The following is a 19,763-nucleotide window of genomic DNA, read 5'->3' as shown; positions in this document are numbered from 1 at the left end:
TGCTTGTTACATGCCTCAGTAGGAAGCTGGTTTCTGGTTAACCAGTTGGTTCTTCTCTTTTTCTAAAGCTCAGCACAAAGTTATTGAGAAAAAGGAAACAGTGGTCAGAACAAAGTTACATGCAGAATCACAAGATTCAATATCGCTATACTATAGAGCCTGTTTGAAATAGATAACCCATACTGCGTGAACATGTGGAGGATTTGAACAGAAACTCTGAGCTGCCGGAGAGTCACAACAGAAGTCGGTTATGATCCCTCATTTGTGAGGATTCAACATAACTTTGTCTACCAAATAATCTCATGTCAGTCTGTCGGATAGTTGTTCAGATGCTTCACTAAAAGCCAAGAATGAACACAACATGTGGGTGCAATTCAAAGGTTGTTCTGATATTATAGTTTGGAATAAACTGGTGGACTGACCTGCTGCCAGCACGGAGATTCTTCTGTCATTTTCATAACAGTCATATCTTCCTTCGCTTATTAGAACTCTGAAAGTCATTAGAATTCACAACTTGTCTTTGCTGCTCGCTTTCACTTATATTGTTAACTATTGTGACAAGAGACGCAGATTTAGTTTGTCCTTATTGTAATGTTTATGTTGCTCTGCAGTGTCTAATACCACATATTTAGTGTCATGTATAATGTGCACACACACTGTTTTCTCTGAAGACAAAAAACTAAATGTGGAGTGACTTACTGATGCATCAATACATACTAACCCTAAATTATACATTGACCTCTAAACATACATATAGTAACAGCTAAAGAAATGAATGAACCAGAAGAATATCTTCTTTATATAATGCCGCCTCCCACAGAGACCACAAACACAGCTGTCCTGAGGTCAGCGTAGCTGTCATGTGTTTGACTCCCACCTTTCAGACTGTTTACCGTAAAGCTGCAGAGCTGCGGCTGCTCAGCTTCTATGACTGACGGCAGACTTGACGGAGGTGCTAAAAATAAATCAGTGCTGACTGTGCTGCTGCTGAGATACAACAGGAAAACACAAAAACAGTTCTTCAGGGTTTCCACTGAAAGTCCACAGCAGCAGCTTATCAGGCATGAGGGAGCTTTATCAGTGATCAGTGAGTTTCAAGTTTGACCTCACGATGAAACCTTGTGACTCTGTGGTGCCTCTTTTATCACACAGGAGTGTTTGTGCATCACTTCCTCCTCCTTTGATCATATCTCTGTGACACTCTGGGTGTCTTTTTGATTTGTATGTGAATGACCATCAACACCGGGGTGAGATATTCTAGCTGCAATCACAGCTCACCCCAAAACATCCCATCAGAACGAATCATTCTGCTGAACACATACGTCCCTGATGCTAAACGTCTGCTTGATCATAAACTGGGTTATAGATCCTGCACACAGAGCACTGCGGGGTGTTTCTGACACCTCAAACACGGGATGCTGAGGGCGTTTGAAGTCAGCACAAAGAGAAACAAGTGTCAAGTTTATTCACAAACACATGTGCAGATGGCGTGGGTCATTGTTTTGTAGTTTGCTGTCTAGTGGAATAGAATACATTTATCAATACATTGCTTTGGATTTGATTTATGATCTAAAACATCGACGACATGTTCTTTAATCCATCACAGTCAGAGCTGCTTCTTTGCACTGTTAACGAACGTTCAGCATTCAGAGAGAAACACAAAGTAGCACTTTGCATTCACAGTAGTCACATACACATCACTCAGCATGATTTATGATCGTATGTTAATATTCTGTCAGTGTTACACTTTGCTCAGTGTTACATACTAAATGTAGAAGTGCTCATGTTAAATGGCTATCAGCATATTACGATCCAATAGTTAACATGCATTCAGTGCAGTTGAATTTATTTTGAGTACAGCTCAGACTGAAGAACGAGTCTGACTACATAGATGAGTTTGAGATGTCCCACAAAGGCCACCATACGTGCAATAAATCCTTTTGATTTACAACATTATCGATACAGTTTTTAGTCCAGTTTAAATCCATCCAACAGTTGTTGTGTTTGACCATCAGAGCTGCTCGGAGCCGTTTGTGTTTTTGACATGTGTTTGATTAAAGAGTCTCTAAGGTATTTAAGCCGACCGTGTGAGCTCATCTTACTGCTTTAGATTTGACTGACACTAAACGCTTTCTCTGTCGAGTTTCAAACATAGAACAGAAAACAGACAGCATGCATGACTTTTACAAAAATCTGTATTTGCAAAGTGAAGTCTATGTTTTTACAATACCAGTGAAATTTACAAAAACATGTGCAGGAACGATGGTTCGAATCTGATGTCTGACAAAACGTGCCAACAAACTTGACATGAGAGGAGAGTCAATGAGAAGCAGAACATTTCATTACAGAAAGACTGTGTGTCACATATTTTATAGAGCGGGCTGCTGATCAGCTCGTGTTCACTGTGGAGACCAGAGAGAAGTCCTGCAGGGCTTTTCAAGAAGCAAGACTTTTACTAGATAATCCTCAAGATGCTGCAAAGCAAGGCACTGAAGCCTGAACAGCAGCTCTGCAGCTGCTCAGCGTCTGCTGACAAAGAATCAACAGAAACCTTTGGAAGCTGTGAAGCACAAAGAATCGAGTCTCAGCAGTGCTGCTTCTTAAAAAACCCTTTAGACTGGAAGAGCTCCGACTTTGAGACACTCAGTAGCCACATAATGAACCCTGGAAAATCCTCTGTCTGAAGTGGTCTGAGCTATTTGAAAGATGTAAGGAATGTTAATGAGCACTTCAGCTCAAAGACGCAAACACCACTGGGCATAAAAATGACGTCAAAATGACTTCAAGACGTTTCAGAAATGTGCGATGAGAAGAGGAAAGCTTCATGAAGTCTCCTTTCAACGTCTCCAACAGTCGTAGTTTCAGTTCAGAATCACAATCTGTCACGTAGTGATTGTAAATGTTAAGGCATGAACATATATGCACACATCATAGCTTCACAGAGATACACACGCACACACAGCAGTAAAGTCTGGGCCATAACATTGTAGTTACAGTCTGTAGATTATCAGTCCAACAGTAGAATGAACTGATCTTCACATTGATAATAAAACGGATGTAATGTGGGATGAAGTGTAACAGGAACATCAACCAAGTGTTTCACATCACAGAGTGTTTGGTTACTGAAAGAATGAACTGAAAGCTCATGCAGACACAATGAAAGGATGATGCAACAGAAGGTTAGAGCCACTGGGAGGAGTCGGAAAACACCAAAACAATGTTGAAACCTTTGAGAAAAGTCATGGAGAGAAAACAAGATAGAGGCCTAAATGTACAGGCTGACTAATTAAGATCAGTTGTCAACATTTTGCGCAGCATGAGGTCCAAACTCCAAACGCTGTTCTGTCAGCATCAGTCGCTTCAGTGTGAACTTCCAGGAGATGCTAAAAGTTGTGTGTAGCCCTACAAATGTAGTCGCAGCATGCAGCATTTTGCTCTCAAAGCAACCAACTGTATTCTTTCACAACTTTTTCCTCATGATATTATGACTTTATTCTACAAGTCTCAGTTTAAATGTGTTCCTCTCAAGGGGCCCTAAAACGTTGTCAAAATCCAAACAGAACAGCAGGAAACACAGCATGAGGCAAGTTCTCCCTGTTAGTATTACTCCCCAAAAACTGATTGTAATTACTCATTACATAGTAAGAAATGATGAATCAGCGTTTTTAACTGGATTTTAAAAATGGCATCAATACTGAAATTTAAGATTCTGACTGGAGAAAAAAACTAATAATTCAAACAGTCTTGTTTTCAGTGTTACAAACCCTAAAGTGTTTCACCCAAACTCCCCGATTGTCTCTCAGTCCATCACTTCATTCAGCTCTGCCATCGTCTCTGATTATAAACATGAAACCTCACAGCGTTTTGTAATGCGTGAGTCATTATTGACCCACTTCTGACCACAAAAAAAGATCCAGAAACTGACACAGCTGAAACGTTCTGCCTGCTGAGCTGCCGAGGAGAAAAAGTACAAAACGCCCACCAGAACATTTCTGCTCAGTGAATGTTTGAGGAAAGAATTAAACATGGCAGAGACAGAGTTTACAATTAGGCAACGTTCAGCCTGTAGATTTCACATGCTCTGAAGCATGAAAACACGATGCTACATGTTGTTAAAACGGGAACAACATATTCTCATACAGTTAGCTTGAAGCTGCAGAGAGAGCGATGCCTGGAAGGAAGTGTGTTCACTGTGGTTGTAGGCGCAGCCTAATGGAGCCAGCATCGTCTCAGTAACCACAGTGAAATAACCCTGAATGCTGCTGCTGCTTTTCTGCGTCTTTAGTGGTCGTACATGCTACGAGAAGTGCGGCTACATATTAATAAACATAGTAAGAGAGGCTTTAGTTCACTGGTCACATCATTCTCTTCACACCATGTCTACTGTGCTCTGCAGGAATCATCAATAATGTCAGAAAACAAACTCTGTAAGCTTGGAATAAAACCCACTTCCTGCTTAAAAAAAGTCTTCCTCCTACTCTGTGCTGCTACTCTTCCTAAAGCGCTCACAGTCTCTGTTAAAGCTGTGTATACACTCTGTTTATGTATGTAACAAATGTTTGCTACACCCTCAAGAAATCCTCCAAACCCGTCTTTGTTTAGACTCTTTGTTAAGTTGTTGACACAAAAAGCAAGTTTTTCTCACATCAGGGTTCCTCTGCCCTTATTTTGAAGGAGAATGGGACCTGTGGTTTTAGTATTCTGTGTTTACAATCTAAAACTTGCTACCTGTCTGAGGTCTGATGAGACGAGCCTCTCTGCAGCAGCTGAAGTGGAACTCACAGAAGTAAAGGAAACAGCAGCCTTGGCATACAGAGAGGGGAATGTGTCTGCAGGCTGCGCTTATGTGCATGTGTGTGAAAGAATGAATTACTCATATCTTTCATTTCATTTTCTGTATAAAGGACTCTTCATGGCTGCGAGGTACAGTGTGAAACTACAGATGTCTGCTGATAAAGGCTGAAGAACATCAGAGCAGAAGTGGGAGGATGATAACCCGACGTGAGCCAAACTGAGCTGTAATTAATTCTCCATCCCTGCTGAGGCAGTCAGTAGGTGATGTTTGGTGCAGGGGACCGTCAGGAGAGGATGTGACCAAAACACACACCCTGTTCTCCAAACAGATAACAACAGAGAAGTTAACTGCACCATGTTTTCAGCCCCTTTAGAAAACTCACATCTGTTCAACAAATCTAGAAAAAGACTTAAAGTGAATCAGAAAAGTTGTTGGACACTTTTTGATTCTTTTTTTCATACAAGTCTTGTAAAATCTTTCGGACTATGTTTGCAGGGAAATAACTTTAAATTCGATAAAAATTAAAAAGGTTGACGTCTGAGCAGAACAGATGGAGGCTCTCTTAGGAGCAATCTGACACAGGCCTGATAACCATTGTAGCTCCTCCTGTGTTCGTGTGTGCAGAGCAGATTTTCCTCAAAGTGTTTCCTGCCTTCTAACTACTCAATGGTCCCCTCTCACAGAACACACAAGCGTGTGGACTAAACTGCAAACAATAACAGATCTCGGCTCTGCACACACATGAGGAGCATGAGCAGAGCTAATTATGGGTTATACATCTAAACAAAGCTGCTTTTCTTCCTGATCAGTTACACTCACTCCTGCGTGTCAGGCTGAGTTTTCCTTTATGGTTTATAAATAAAGAACTCACACAGTGAGGGGATTCAGGAGCTGCAATCAAACATTAATCAATTCAAGCAGACAAACCAGCATAAAGGAAACCAATGAGCTCTTCCCTGCGTCAGCAGCAGGGCCGCGACTGGAAACAGCCGCTGTGAGAGAGATGACGTTACAAGGAAGCTGACTTGCACCGCAGAATATAAACAACTCACTGATCGCCTCAAGAGCAGCTTGTTTTCCCTCCGAACCTCTGAAGAACCGCTAAGATTTTATGAGACACTCATAAAACGCAGCAAATTAAAAGAAAAATTGTAAAAATGAAAGCTGTTTTATCAGGATTTTAACCGGTTCAGTGTTGAGGGGTGTGTTCTTGTCCTGTTTTTCTCTCTGATGTTCGTGCTTCTGGATAAACGATCCTGCTCGTTGGGTGTGGTCTACAGTAATAAAATAAACTAAATAAAATGTCTAGTGTCTATTTTCTGGAATCAACCGGGAGTGCAGCTTCTATCTCTTATCCACAGTGCTTCAAACATCAATCACATCTTTCTCTAAAATAAACTGTGAAACAAATCATCACCATAATAAAACAATCACAGAATAGAGATAGTAAAACATCAAGCTGATATATCTCTCTATGTTCATCGTACTTACAGGAAAAATAAAGAGGAAATAAGAGAAAAATTCATCTGTTAAAAAAACCACAACTCCAGTGTTTATCTCCTGAATTAGTGTGTTTGCTTGTTTACAACAGGAAGCTAGTGTTTATACGGCTACAAAATAAAAGTTTGTCTGACTCATTTCTGAGCCTGCAGTTTTCCTCCCTCAGTAGTAAGTTCTGGGTGTGATGAGGATAGAGTCCAGGTCTGGGATCCGTCCGCGACAGAAGTCTTTGTAGTGAGAAGATTCGGCCTCCAGACCGTCTGATAGTGAGATTGTAAAAAATGTCGCTCCAACTGTCTCTAAAATCAGCCAATAGGCTCACGGCTCCTTCAAAACATCCAATCGGTGTGCAAAACCACCTTCACGCTTAAAATCCAGCTCAGGTCCAAATGGAAAAAAAAAAAGCCACATGTTTCCAGGTCAGGCCGGTCGATTAAAACCAAATGTTTAAAAGACATTAAATCACTTAGCGGGCAAGTCGTGGCTTCTCTGCTCTTCTTCTCACACGTATGAGCCAGGAAACACTGTAAGTAACAGTGTTGACAACATGTTTACACACTCGTACAAACACACACACAATCTCTCACACACACACACACACACACACTCCGCCTTATTGCCTCTTTAAGGGAGTAACTCCCCACAGTTCAGAGATTCACAGAGGAAAATAGAGAATACTCCTGCACACCGTCTTTACACCCTGCAGCTCGCAGCACAGTTTTGACCTTCTGTCCGTGACCTCTGACCCCTGTGGACGTCTCCTTTGTGTGCAGGAGTATTCTGTTCCATTTGAACCTGCACACGCTGCCCTCCACAGGCTGGAGGTCGTAGTGTAATGTGTCTCATCTCATCCTGTTCTGCCTCATCAGGGGGACGATGCAGGACGGCGGACCGGCCTTCGTCAGGAACGGGTGTTTGATAATGTCGCTGGCCGACGCCCTCTGAGCCGGGTCACGCACCAACATCCGGTCCAGGAAGCCTTTGAGAAGAGGAGAGACCTGGGAGGGAATGCAGAACACATCCAGAGTTATCAGAGTCAGTGAGGTGTAAATGCTTCTGTCCTGTTGGTTTGTTGAAGGTTAATAAGTGAGGTTCAATTAATTAGGCGTGCAAAAAAAAAGTTGCATTTTGATCATATTTTAATGTTTTTCAGTCAAACATTTAGTGGTTTATTCTTTTTGAAGACGACATAATTTGAAGGCTTAACTTCTGGCTCTGCAAAATTTTGATGACCACTTTTGTGCACGTTTAAGCACCAGAATTTAGACCTCAGGCTCAGCAACAGACACAAAAACACAAGCTTTAGTTACTGTGTGCATGCATTTGTGTTTGAAACAGTGGGAATCATCTAATAAATATCTGTTTTAATCTCATTTATAGTCTGACTTTGGTTTTAATCATTTTGGATGAAGAGACACAGAGATTATGAGTCATGTCTGCACACGCGCATGAAGATTGCCAAGAAAACCCATATTTCTCCATCTTCAGATATCTTACTGTGTTAACCCTTTCAGTCTCAATCTGTTACACAGTCACATATTATGTTTACAGGCAGTTTAAGAAATCAGGCCACTGCTGGGAGAAAGGAAAATGAACTTCATTATTGTTACATATTTACAGTTGGGTTTAATGTTCCATCTTGGTTTACATACTTATGTCAGTCTCTCCGTGTTTACGCCAACTCAGTCTATTTTCATTTAAAAAATGTCCTTATTGTAAAGCCCTTTGAGCTGCATAGAATGTCTCCTCTCAACCTCAAAGCATCTCAATAACTGCTGCAACAGAAAATGGCAAAATCTTGTACCTTGTGCAGGTTCTTCAGTTTGGGAGGCAGGTTGTCTCGGATCATTTTCATGGCTTTGAGCGGCGGCTCGTTGAAGTACGGAGGCTCCCCGTCCACCATCTCTATGACCATGATACCCAAAGACCAGATATCCACCTGAACACAGTGAGAAAAGACAGTCAACATGTAGAAAAGCTGGGCATGTTGAGAGGTTAAAATATAAAATAGAATGAAATCCTGAGTGTGAGTATTACCTCTGGTCCGTAAGGCAGTCTGGATATGAGCTCTGGTGCCATCCAGTACGGTGTTCCCACCAGAGACTTCCTTCTTTGCACTTCTTTAGACACCTGAGCGCAGAAACCAAAGTCTGACAGCTTCACCTGGAGACGAAAAGAGACAGACAAAGAGGTGGAGACAGAAAAAGAAGGATGAAAACAGGAAGCACACAAACATTTGGCTGTTAGGGACGAAGTATGAATGTATAACAGACATTCGGCAACATTTCCTTTTATGTGCACTTGATGTGACTCAATGCTTATTAACCAAGATTTTCTACATCAAAATACTGTTTGTGAGGTTGAAGAAATAAAATAACTTGGCATCCAATATATTTATAAACATTTTTACACTTGGTACATCAGTAAGAAATCAATCCTCATGCTGTTACAGGGCTAAAAGAGGTTAGCAGGCATGTCACTGCAGTTCAGGTGGTTTAATGACACAATATTGCACATTATTAAATCTTCTTTAACAATAGAAAAATGTTTCTGCTGATAAGGGGCAGAGGAAGAAAAGTTAAATATATTGAACACAGGTTTGAGTTCCAACTACATAACATTTGATATTCAGTTTTTGGTGTCTGAGGCAAAACTTCATTAATATGCTTTGGACTGTGAAACCCGTCCCAGTCTTTCTTTCCATCCACCCCTCTTTCAGAGAACGTCTATGCATGGCTGAGAGTCTCGACAGAGAAGCAGCCATTCATGTTGCCCACACGGCCGACTGCTCGCCACAGCTGGCTCAGAAAGAGAAATACACTTAGCATGAGAACCAGTGCACTTTCAGTATGCACCAACACATTATGAATACCACTGACCTATGTAGATCCACTAACAACACCAACAGCTTTAATATAACACTGGCATTAATACAAGCGTTAACAGAACACAGCTCAAATGTCTTTGACCTACTTTTTTATTTTCACCATCACACAGATGCAGAGATGCAACAACCACACCCACCCTGCTGCTGAGAAACACTTCAGGCTTGGTCGAGTCTGCTTACCCTCCAAGACCAACCTACCAAACCCAACCAAGCACTGAAACACCAGAGCAGTAAGTAGGAAGCGTTCTGTGAGAACTGTGACCTGAGATCAGAGGTCTTCCTCAAATTAATCTAAAACAACCTGCAAAGGGTCTTTCAACAGAAAAAAAGCAGAAAGGAAACCACAGACTGTGAGCTGAGGAGAAAAAGACTTTACATCCTTTGGTGCACACAGATTACACTCCATGGTTAGTTTTGACACAGATCACAGCATGGTATAAGCTGTCACATGTGATGTTAAAAGACTGGTGGTGTCTGCAGCTAAAAAACAACAAGATTAGTGAGTTAGAAAAAAGTAAAACAAACCCATATTATCCAGAGTAATTAAAATCACTATATTCAACAAGAAACAGTCAAACTTCATCATTTCTGTAACAAATGTTACTCTTCTGAAATGATTTAACCACACAGCAGAGTTTAACTTAAGTATCCTCTAAAAAACTCATTAGCAACATGAAGTTTTCCCTGCAGCTGCTTTTTCTGCCTCTCAGAGCACAACCATGTAGAAGCAGCACGTCAGTGTGACTGAGATCCGCCCGGCCGAGCATGCTGCTGCAGGCCGAGGTGAAACCACAACACATAAAAGGCTCATAAAAGACTACAACCGCAAACACTCGTCTGCCATCATCAGGGAGGCTGTGGTTCACACATTTGCTCATCTTAGCTTCACATGTGTGACTTGCACATATGGGTCATGGTATAGGCAAAAAAGACTCAGCAAAAAAACCCCACAACAGGCCCGCTTAGCATAAAAACAAGTAGATTAATCAAGCCAGACATCATCAGAAATCATTTATAATAACTTTTATTTTGAACCTTTTGAGCCCCTAAAAGTTTTTAACTGCTTATGAAACAGACTGAAATTAAGACGGATGCCTCTGTATGACCTACAAAAGCAAACAAGACCATCAGCAACAATACCGACTGTTTCTAGTCATTTTTAATGCCTGTAACTGCATTTTCCACAGCAAAGCTTCACAGTGAGTGACACGTGACTGTTAAAGGAAACAGGATGAGATTTTTTGTCAAAAAAAAAAAACATTTCAAGATCAGTAAAGAGAGAGGGTGTACAGGATCAATCCTGTCTGATAGTTCATATCCATGACATCTCTTTAATCTCCTTCTTTAACTCTAAGAGGAATGGTAAGTTACTTGTATAATGTTTTTTTTAAAATTTAAAATCAGTATTTTTACTGGGTTTTAATGCGTTTTGTCTTTGTGTAGCATTTATTTCCCCTGTGTTGTATGTGCGCTATTTGTATGGATCTAAGTGCATTGAGGCCTTGTTGAATTACAGGGTAACAATGTGACTGAAACTTCATCTCAGCAGAACCACACACGTATGCATTCTGCAGAAATAAGTAAATAACAACATCCGATACACTCAGTGTCAGCCATGTTCAACTTTTGTCCTCTCTCATTTCATCTGGACCATGACTGAAAAATGAGACAGAGGCCATGCATGGATGCTGACTGTAACACGCATTAGTTCCTCATTAGTTTCACTTTCTGCAGAAAGCAGAAACCTGCTTCTGAACAGACAGGAAGTGGATGGGCATCAGCCGCACTTCTACAGCAGTGGTGAACGGAGGCTCTTAGTTCCTCTTTCCATCCAACAACCACCTTTACTTCTTGTAAAACTAAAACTAGGTCAAGTTGTGTCTTTGGTTCTGTTGCTGTGCAGAGTATGTGCACGATGAGATAAAGTGTGAAAGAAGTTTGTCCGTCCAGCATGTGGACATTAAAAGGCCTTCTCATCAACATTAGTTAGAACATTAGTGAACACTGTATATGTGTACAGATTACTGGGTCATTTAATAGAACAGATCCATGATAAATGTTATTTATTACTTATTATAAACTAGTCAAGATCTCTGGAGTGAAAAAGGCCCATTGTGCTGTAATGCTGATTAAGTGCTGCCTCAGCCTCAGCGTTGTGGTTTGACATTTAAACGCAGGTGTGTTCTGCAACCAACTAAAAAAAACAAATCTTTGTGGTTCAGTTTTTTTCAGCCTCAACATACTGAACACTACGCTCCTCTTTAAGGTGTCCGGTCAGCTCACAGAGAACTTTCCAGTATTTCTCTGACATTTGAAAGAAATCTTTTTTATAGCTTTAATGCAAGCTTTGATGAGATGCACTTCCTGCTTTTAAAGAACTAAGATGCAGTGGTGTAATCTGGTGTTATGTTGGAAATATCAGAGTGAGGTATGTGTTACATACTCTGCCATCATGCGTGAGGAGGATGGAGTCACTCTTGATGTCTCTGTGGATCACACCCTGTGTGTGGAGGACAGACAGCGCCTTCAGGACAGACAGACACACTGTGGCGATCTGCTCCTCGTTCATCCTGCAGAGAGAAGGAGACACGAGAGAGAAACGTCAGTTCACTCTTTTAACCACCTCTGTAATTGAGTTTTATTAGTTCTGTTCTATTCTGGATCAGTCCACAGAAAAGAAAGTCCGTTGAAAGATCGTGGAATACTCTTATTCAAATCAGTAACTAACTTGCTGATGTGAAAAGGTGTAACATTAAAAAAGGCCCTGGTGATAAATGTCTCTGTACATATAAAGGACAGCACTGCCCCCTTATGGAAGAAAACAGTTTTGACAAGTGAGGGGATTAATGGGGGAAATTGAATGTGGCATACAGAGCAGCATCAAGGAGACTTCATTAAGTATCAATAGGCTTGTTGTAGAATATAACAACGGAGTGGGTTCTTTTTAAACACCAGATTGTGTTGAAAAAAAAAAAGCCTTTCTCAAGCAGTTTATTCAAAGTCAAGCATATTCCTAACCTTAAAAACACCATAAACATAGTCGAGACTATGCACGAACCCCGTTGTTAGCCACAAATAGAGTTCTCTCTTACCTGGTGTGTGTGACGATGTCGGTGAGCGCTCCTCCCTCCAGGAACTCCATGACAACCCAGAGCTCGTCTCCCACCAGGTAGCTGTTGTACATCTCCACCACGTTCTCATGGTGATAGTCCCGCATGATCACCACCTGCAGTACACAGGACACACATACAGGACAGGGCCTAGTAATGTGATTCAGAAGACTCAACTACTACTCTACTTTTAATATTAATATAGTCCAGTACAACCCCACCTTTAACTTAGACCTCAATTATAAATTCATTTTAAATATCCTTTGCAGACAATGTCGACAAAAACTTTTTACTTCATAAAACTTGTTTAAGGTTATGATTTATGGCAGAGCTGTTACGTTGACTTACATTATATTGTACTGTACATAATAAAGTGGCCACTAAATTTATTTTTATGAATTAAACCAGGAAAAAGACAACGAGCGCTGACCTCGTTGAAGAGTAGTTCTCTGCGCTGTTGTTTCCTCAGGTCCATCTTCTTCACAGCCACCAATTTCCCGGTGGTCTTCACTGTAGCGATACACACAATCCCTGTGGACCCCTCCCCTATCTTAATGTAGTGGTCCAGATAGGTTCGTGGATCTCCAGGATCCACCACCATCTGTAGCGCCGCTCTGAACTGCTCATGAGAAACTCTCTGAGGCTCCCTCTGTGGGGAGCGGCCCTGAGTGGGAGCACCTGATGGCGGGGGCCCAGAGGGCACAGGGGGCCGTGGGGCAGGAACGCTGGGGTGAGGGGTGTGAGGGTGCTGGGTGGCTTCAGGGGTCAGGGTTGGGTGGGAGGTGTGATGAGGGTGGCTTATAGGGGGCTTGGAGCCGGAGGAACCTCTCGAGGAGCCGCCAGAGGGGCCATTCTGAGGGGATTCATTGTGTCGGACCGGCTGGAAGAGAGAGAGAAGAACATCATCACAAACAACAGACACTGAAGCGAAGACAATCTACACAAACAACTCACAAAATCGATTACATTGTAGAAAGGAGTGATGTGGATTTAATACTCTATGTAATATGTTATCAAATAATACAGATGTAAAAAGTACAGTAAAGTGATCACATGTTTGGAAATTAACTGCAATGGCAGTTTACAAGCTTCTAGAAAGACTTTGTTCTAGCTGCTGTCTGTTTAGGATGACTTGGCATGCTTCTGTCCTCCATTTTTATAAAAACATCACAGTCATTTGTTGGTAGGTCAAAAGGTCATGCAAGGGGTCGAGCTGATTTTTAGAAAACCTTCTATGATCTGTATGATTTTGTGCTTCTTTAAAGCTCTTTGGCACAGTTAATTTGTTTTAAAAAACCCTGAACTTGAACTGCATAAACCTTGACATTATCACACCTGCATCACTACCAACTTTCAGAGGAAAGAAGCAGGACAAACAAAGAGCAAGGTGACAAGAGGCTATCATCCATCAGCCAGGGGCTCAATTTGCACCTGTCTGGCTTTTTCTCAGTCAATATATTCCCTCAGGGTTCTCTGTTCTCTCCTCGTGTCCCTCATTCTGTCTATGCAGGCGTCCCTACCTGTCCTGTGGGGCTGCGTCCGCCCTCGCTGTCCGCCCTCGGGTATGTGTTAAAGGGCCGTGTGTTCTGTTGGGCGTTCTTTATCACTCCATCCGTTACTGGCAGGTTTGGGGTGCGGATGTTGGGCCCAGAGAGAGGCCTCTTGTCTCTGGGAGACTGAGGGCTGCCGTCCCGCACCATGTAGCTGGACTTTGGTCTGTGGTCACTGGGTTGATCCCTGTGAGACACCTGCTCCTGAAAAGAAGAAGGTTTTTGTGAGTGATGGATTAATGGGAAAAAAGATGAAACAGATAAAAATAGATGGAGGGTTGAGGACATGAATGAAAGCAACTAGAAGAGCTCAGCTACAAGATGAATTTCCTGCTGCAGAGTCACATTAAAGCAAATCGAAAACCGACTATGAAGTAAAACACAAGCTCCCTCTCAGGTCTTTCGGACCACAGAACTTCATCAATCATTAATGAGAAGTGTAAAGAGATGTAGGAAAATGAACAATGAACACTTTCCAGTGAGAATTACTGGTTTTACTGACAGGAGGAAAGAGAGCCATGTGAGTGGTATGAACAGCAGTGTCTGGGTCTGGGTCTAGTGTTCTGCCGCCTTACCTGGTCCCGGTCCCGCGGCGTTCTGTCTCTGTGAGGGGGAGGAGGGGGGCCAGAGCCTGGTCTGTCTTTGTGGGCCCTGCTGGGCTCTTGGCCCCGGGGCTGCTGCTGCGGCCGACCCTGGGCTCCCTCGTCCCGATGAGGTGGACGGACCGCACGTTGACCGTGGCGAGGGTCCCCTCCACTCTGGTGGTCCGGTCTTGGTCGGTCTCTGAGATGCAGAGTGATGAGAGGATCAGTACAGATACGTGTGATGTAATAACTCATCAGCTTGTGTTGACAAAATCTTTGAACTAAATTCCAACATCCCAGAACATCTGCTTCACATGCTGCTGCAGAAACAAGCAGAGAGAAATTTCGCAGTCATTACCTGTCTTGTCTCTCTGGGTGTGAGTAGTGTCTGTGGTGAGGGTCTCCGTTCTCCTGCCCTCCTCCTCCTGAGGAGTCTTTGCGAGGCTGGATGGGGGGGCTGCCTCGTCGCAGGGAGTTGGAGCGAGTAACAGACATGGTGTCAAACTCATCCAGCAGCCAGGTCAGGGAGCCGTCCACTCCAGGCTTGTTGCCCCGTACAATTGTCTGAAGATGAAAAAAAAAGTCAACTATAGTGAAAATGTGAGATTTGTCAATATTTAGAATTCTGTATGAATTCATAAAGAGATTTTAAAAAGTGAGAATGTGCTTGTGAATTGTTTGGGACTTAAATCTAAGTACTGTTTGGTTCTTGTTTTATGTTGCAGCATTTAACTTGTTTTGATTTTGGTTCGTCTCACCTTGTGTGGCTCTACAGTAGTGATGACCGTCACATCGATGAAGGGTTTGGGCCTTTTGGCCGTGTCTTCGATGAGCGACTGCCATTGTCGCGGCAAGCCGACAAACTTCTGCTCCTGCTCGTCAAAGTCTGTGTGCACGCGATGCTCGAAGTTTGATGGAGCGGAAATCTGGATACGAGACTTGTTTTTCTTTTTGGTGAACATGATGGCGGCTGAGGCAGCTGCAGCCGAGCATCAGACCTGCAGGGAGGAAGCACGAGAGGGGAAGATTAGCAGGAACTGCTGAGGAAAATGCAAATGTAAAACTTCCAAGTGGGATATGTAAAACACATCAAACATGAATGCTGCACACAAGTATGCAGATTGACATAGACAGCAACAATGAAACTGATGAAAAAACATGTCCGTATTTGGACAACTCACAACACCATGATAAAACTAAAGTTTGTTTTGTGTAGTTTCGCAAATAAACTTCACCCTAACTGTCTTATTTTCAGCCCATTTAACATTTGGTGGCGCATTAAAGCAGCTGTGGCCTTTAGCTGAAGGTCATCAGCAGGCTCAACAATAAGATGACTGCTTCTCTCCCATTATAGAATGACAGGACAACTGCCCATGCTCCATATTTCCTCACAGACACAACAACACAACCAGCCGGTGGAGGGAGATAACGTAAGAGCTGCATCCTCAATGTGTATCCTCCACGTTAACACTGTGACTGTCACAGCTCAGGTCTCACTCTGTGCTCTGTAGTGTTTGTGTGTGTAGCACTGAGTGGACTGACGACAGCTCTCTTTCAGTCAGATAAAACAGATGCATACTCTACTCTGGACTATGCTTCATTTAAAAATAATTGTGACTTTAACTTATCAGCGTGTGAAAGTGGGAGGAGGTGCCTTTGAAAACTTTCCCAGCCCTGATATCTGCAGTACACTTACTGGCAAAAATCTGATGACTACAACAGAACCGAGGTCCAGCATGGGGTACACTATTAATAATGTTTTTTCTCCTCTACACACTGAATGTCAATGTGGAGGACACATTTACAGACACAAATACTACATTCTAGTTGTGCCTCAAAATTTAGCATCAACCTGCCTTGACAACTTTTGCACAAGAGACACAGGGGCCGTCGTTTTTGTACAACCTCGCATGTTTTACTGCAACATTTGTACAGCTGCAACATCAAAAGAAATTGAATTGCCAACTATTTTGATAATTGTTTTATCCTTGAAGCAAAAATGTCAAACATTTGATTTAGTTTTTCTGTCTAAGATGAAGTTGTTGTTCTTCTTACTGTCCTGCTGTGTATCAAGTATAGGCACTATGCATCCTCATAGTCCTGCTTCTAATCAGTGAAATCATTTAAACCTGCTGCTAAAATGTCTGACTAGAGACACACAACCTCATTATCAAATTATCCTCTGCAGCCTTGCTTACTGCAGGCCCAGATCTCTTAACCTTGCTGATCTCTCAGTGGGTATCAAAGGAGACACTCCCTGTAGTCAAACAGAGGCTTGCCAGTGATCTGTGACTGTGAGTCATAAGCAGACCCAGGCCCCGCTGTGCAGCTGACCAGAGGGGGCAACAGCAGGTGAGGCAGCTAACACAGCCTCTCCTCTTGTTTTTGCACAAAATACTGGCCAGCTCTTTAGAAGAGAAGAACAAATGCAGCATAAGTTAAAAACAAGGCATGAAGACGTAAGCACCAGAGAGAGACAGGCGGATGGTGGGTGGGAGATCTCTGGGCGGGTCATAAGTGAGAGGGCATGAGTCATGCTGCAGAGCTCACAGTCTGCAGTTTTAATAAAGTCTTTCACAGCAGGAGTGTTTGAAGTGGAGCAGGACCCGCCCAGGAACACACTGAGAGAAGAGAGTTCACAGCCAACAACACGGCCGAGACACAGAACAACAGAAAACTGAACTGCAAACAGCACAAAGAAATCAGGATAAAGTGCGATAAGCCAATCCACTTCCAATATTTTGGGAGGATTAACGTCATGCACAAAGCACGGTGTATTTAACAGCTTCACGTTTAATGTCTCTGTGTACTAATGAGATTCCAAATAGGGAAATAAATCACAATGTACTACAGTCAAATTTCAAAAGGAAAACAACATCCCCATAAATTGTAACCGATGTTGACGTCACGTGTATCCTCACATGTTAATAATTATCAGCATGTTTTCCATCTTATCACAATAATTAGACCTTTGCCAAATATATCCAATCACATTTTTCTCTACAGATCCCAGGGCTGCAATGACACATTTCAAATTTGATCAATATGCAAATGTTTTTATGATTATTCCATTAATCAAAATAAAATGTTTAAAGATTGTGAAAAGTCTTCATCACAGTTACCAAGAGCCCAAAGTGACATCTTCAAAATTCTTATTTTGTCCAATCTGCAGTTGAATAGCCAGTGACTCTTCATGTACTGTCATACATGTAAAAATTAAAAAATTAAAAAAGCTAAAACTAGCAACTGTTAGTTTTTTTTGCATAAATACTAAAACAATGAATGGATTATCATAACAGTAAATCATCCATTGTCTTTTGATGGACTAATGGATTAAACTGCAAAGAGCTGTGGCTCAAAAGGACATGTCCTTAAAGTGGAAAGGTGGCCTCATGTCATACAGTCGCCCACACAACAGAACCACAGTGAATTTAGGTCGAGGCTTAGACAGGAGTTCCTTCCAAGAAAACATGTTTCATCTCCACCCAAGTATCCACTATGGATTTTATAACCATTAGCCAAACTATCTCATAACAGTGAGGTTGCAACACTGGTGATAAATGCCTCTTTCCAGTCATAATGAGCGTAGTGACAGCGCAGAGGAGGCGTATTAATCACTGTGGAGGCCTATCATTAGTGTTCAGCTGAAACAGCAACACAGACAATCAATGCATCTGAACTCTGGGACACAGAAAGTACTGCCGTAAGGAAGGATTAGATTAATGAAGACTGGAGGAAGAGGCTGGAGAAATCATCATATCACCTACAGAGAACAATAACATCAACTAATACACACATGAACCCTATATCAGATCTACTGTCGGCAAGATGTGAATAGTTAGGGCAGTTAATGGCTCGATTCGGAGTAACTTATTGAAAGCATAAGGAGCTTCAACAGACCATAAATCAGCATGAAACATTGTCATGTGGGGATTGAGAGTGACACTTAGCGTCTCGTATTCACAGACAGTGGTTTGGCTGTGAATCAGGGAGGATTGTGGTTTTTCAAATCTTTTTGTTGCAGATATCTGGAACTCTTGGCCTGAGGCTGCAGGAGAAAAACAAGATTTAACTCCTGCTGACAAGAGCCAGAACACGATGAAGTTTTAATATTATGAAGGCCGAGCGGCAGATAGCCAATAGATTACCCTGACCTCAAAAAACCTGTTTGATTCGCGAGAGGATTCACCGGGAAACATGCACAGAATTTACTGTTTGTAATACTTATATGTGGGTGCAAATGGAGGGCTTTACATGAAGTTGTGAGTTACAGTTAAATGTCAACTATAACAATAATTGTATTTTATTTAATCAGTGATTGATCAGATTGTGTCTCTTTCTATCGTTTTTAATATATTCTTAATATATTCTTAATATATTCTTAAAACTTAATATTTAAGGTTTCCTCCTCTTTAACAGTAAAGTGAATATCTTTTGGTTGTGGACAAAACAAAACATTTAAGGACGTTATCTTGGGCTTTGGGAAACACTGAGTGAGCCTGATTTATGCGACTTATTTCATAACTATATAAGATAGTCATGAAATATGATTAGCTCACATACAAATAAATATTAAAGTTGGGAGATGTGTCAAATACAGACACAATCAAATGCAAAAAAACCCTTATTGCAGAGACAGTGTGCTGACAGAAAGAGTGAGACAGGTGTTAGAGGAACAGGTGAGCTCCAGCCATAAAGTCAAAGAGAGTGATTTACAGCTGCAGCAGGTGCTCCTCTATATCCCCTTTAGCACAAAACAGGAAACACTGTGTGAGAACCGCAGAGTAAGACAGGAGGAAGAGAGCAACAGGTGTCAGTTGGTGCTTTTCTGACCACCTAATGATCTGTTTCACGTCATTTTTCTACAGAAATAAGGACTTTCTGAATTAAATAGTACATTTACAGTGTAATGGCTCAGACAATAAAGACAGTAGGCTACATTTCAGTTTACTTCAGTTCATAACTTTTAACACCTGTTGGGATCTTTGTCATTAAAAAACCTTTATCACAAACATATCCAAAAAAGGGTTTAGAGAGTTACAAGCAAACCAGTTAAATGCAACATTAACCCACCATTATATTTAACTAATTTGTATACTTTTAAAGCCTATCAAGGCATGCAGAAACCCTGCTCCAAGTCATGTAGCCACACAAAAATCAGAGCAGAGTATTTAATAAATGTTGAGATGATAGAATCTGACTGTTATATCATTGCCGATTTAAGTCCACACAGAAAGTAAAAGATAAAACTTGCCTACTGAACTTGATTCAAGGTATAAATAATGTTCTGCAAAAGCTGCATTGCTTTATACAGAGAAATCACTGCTGCACCCTACC

The 19,763-nt window shown here is 41.8% G+C and overlaps 1 protein-coding gene across 2 annotated transcripts in view; it reads right to left on the bottom strand.

Annotated features, from left to right (window-relative positions):
* Positions 1-2,177: 2,177 nt before the first annotated feature.
* pak4 (p21 protein (Cdc42/Rac)-activated kinase 4) overlaps positions 2,178-19,763 on the bottom strand; it is a 30,356-nt gene continuing 12,770 nt past the window's right edge. For both annotated transcript variants that reach the window (XM_069668622.1, XM_069668621.1), the window contains exons 2-11: positions 15,185-15,424; positions 14,785-14,990; positions 14,418-14,625; positions 13,813-14,046; positions 12,723-13,172; positions 12,275-12,408; positions 11,626-11,752; positions 8,333-8,458; positions 8,100-8,234; positions 2,178-7,293 (exon numbers count right to left, since the gene is read on the bottom strand). In XM_069668622.1, coding sequence (XP_069524723.1) covers positions 7,138-7,293; positions 8,100-8,234; positions 8,333-8,458; positions 11,626-11,752; positions 12,275-12,408; positions 12,723-13,172; positions 13,813-14,046; positions 14,418-14,625; positions 14,785-14,990; positions 15,185-15,388 — 1,980 coding nt within the window. In that variant the 5' untranslated portion in view covers positions 15,389-15,424 and the 3' untranslated portion in view covers positions 2,178-7,137. The remainder of the gene's footprint in view (positions 7,294-8,099; positions 8,235-8,332; positions 8,459-11,625; positions 11,753-12,274; positions 12,409-12,722; positions 13,173-13,812; positions 14,047-14,417; positions 14,626-14,784; positions 14,991-15,184; positions 15,425-19,763) is intronic.

The sequence above is a fragment of the Semicossyphus pulcher genome, unplaced genomic scaffold (assembly GCF_022749685.1).
Source record: "Semicossyphus pulcher isolate SPU_LCO1_2020_fin unplaced genomic scaffold, fSemPul1.0.p SCAF_19, whole genome shotgun sequence".
In the NCBI taxonomy this organism is placed as follows: Eukaryota; Metazoa; Chordata; class Actinopteri; order Labriformes; family Labridae; genus Semicossyphus; species Semicossyphus pulcher.
The sequence above is the reverse complement of the archived record's forward strand: the minus strand, read 5'-3'. Positions and strand labels throughout refer to the sequence as shown.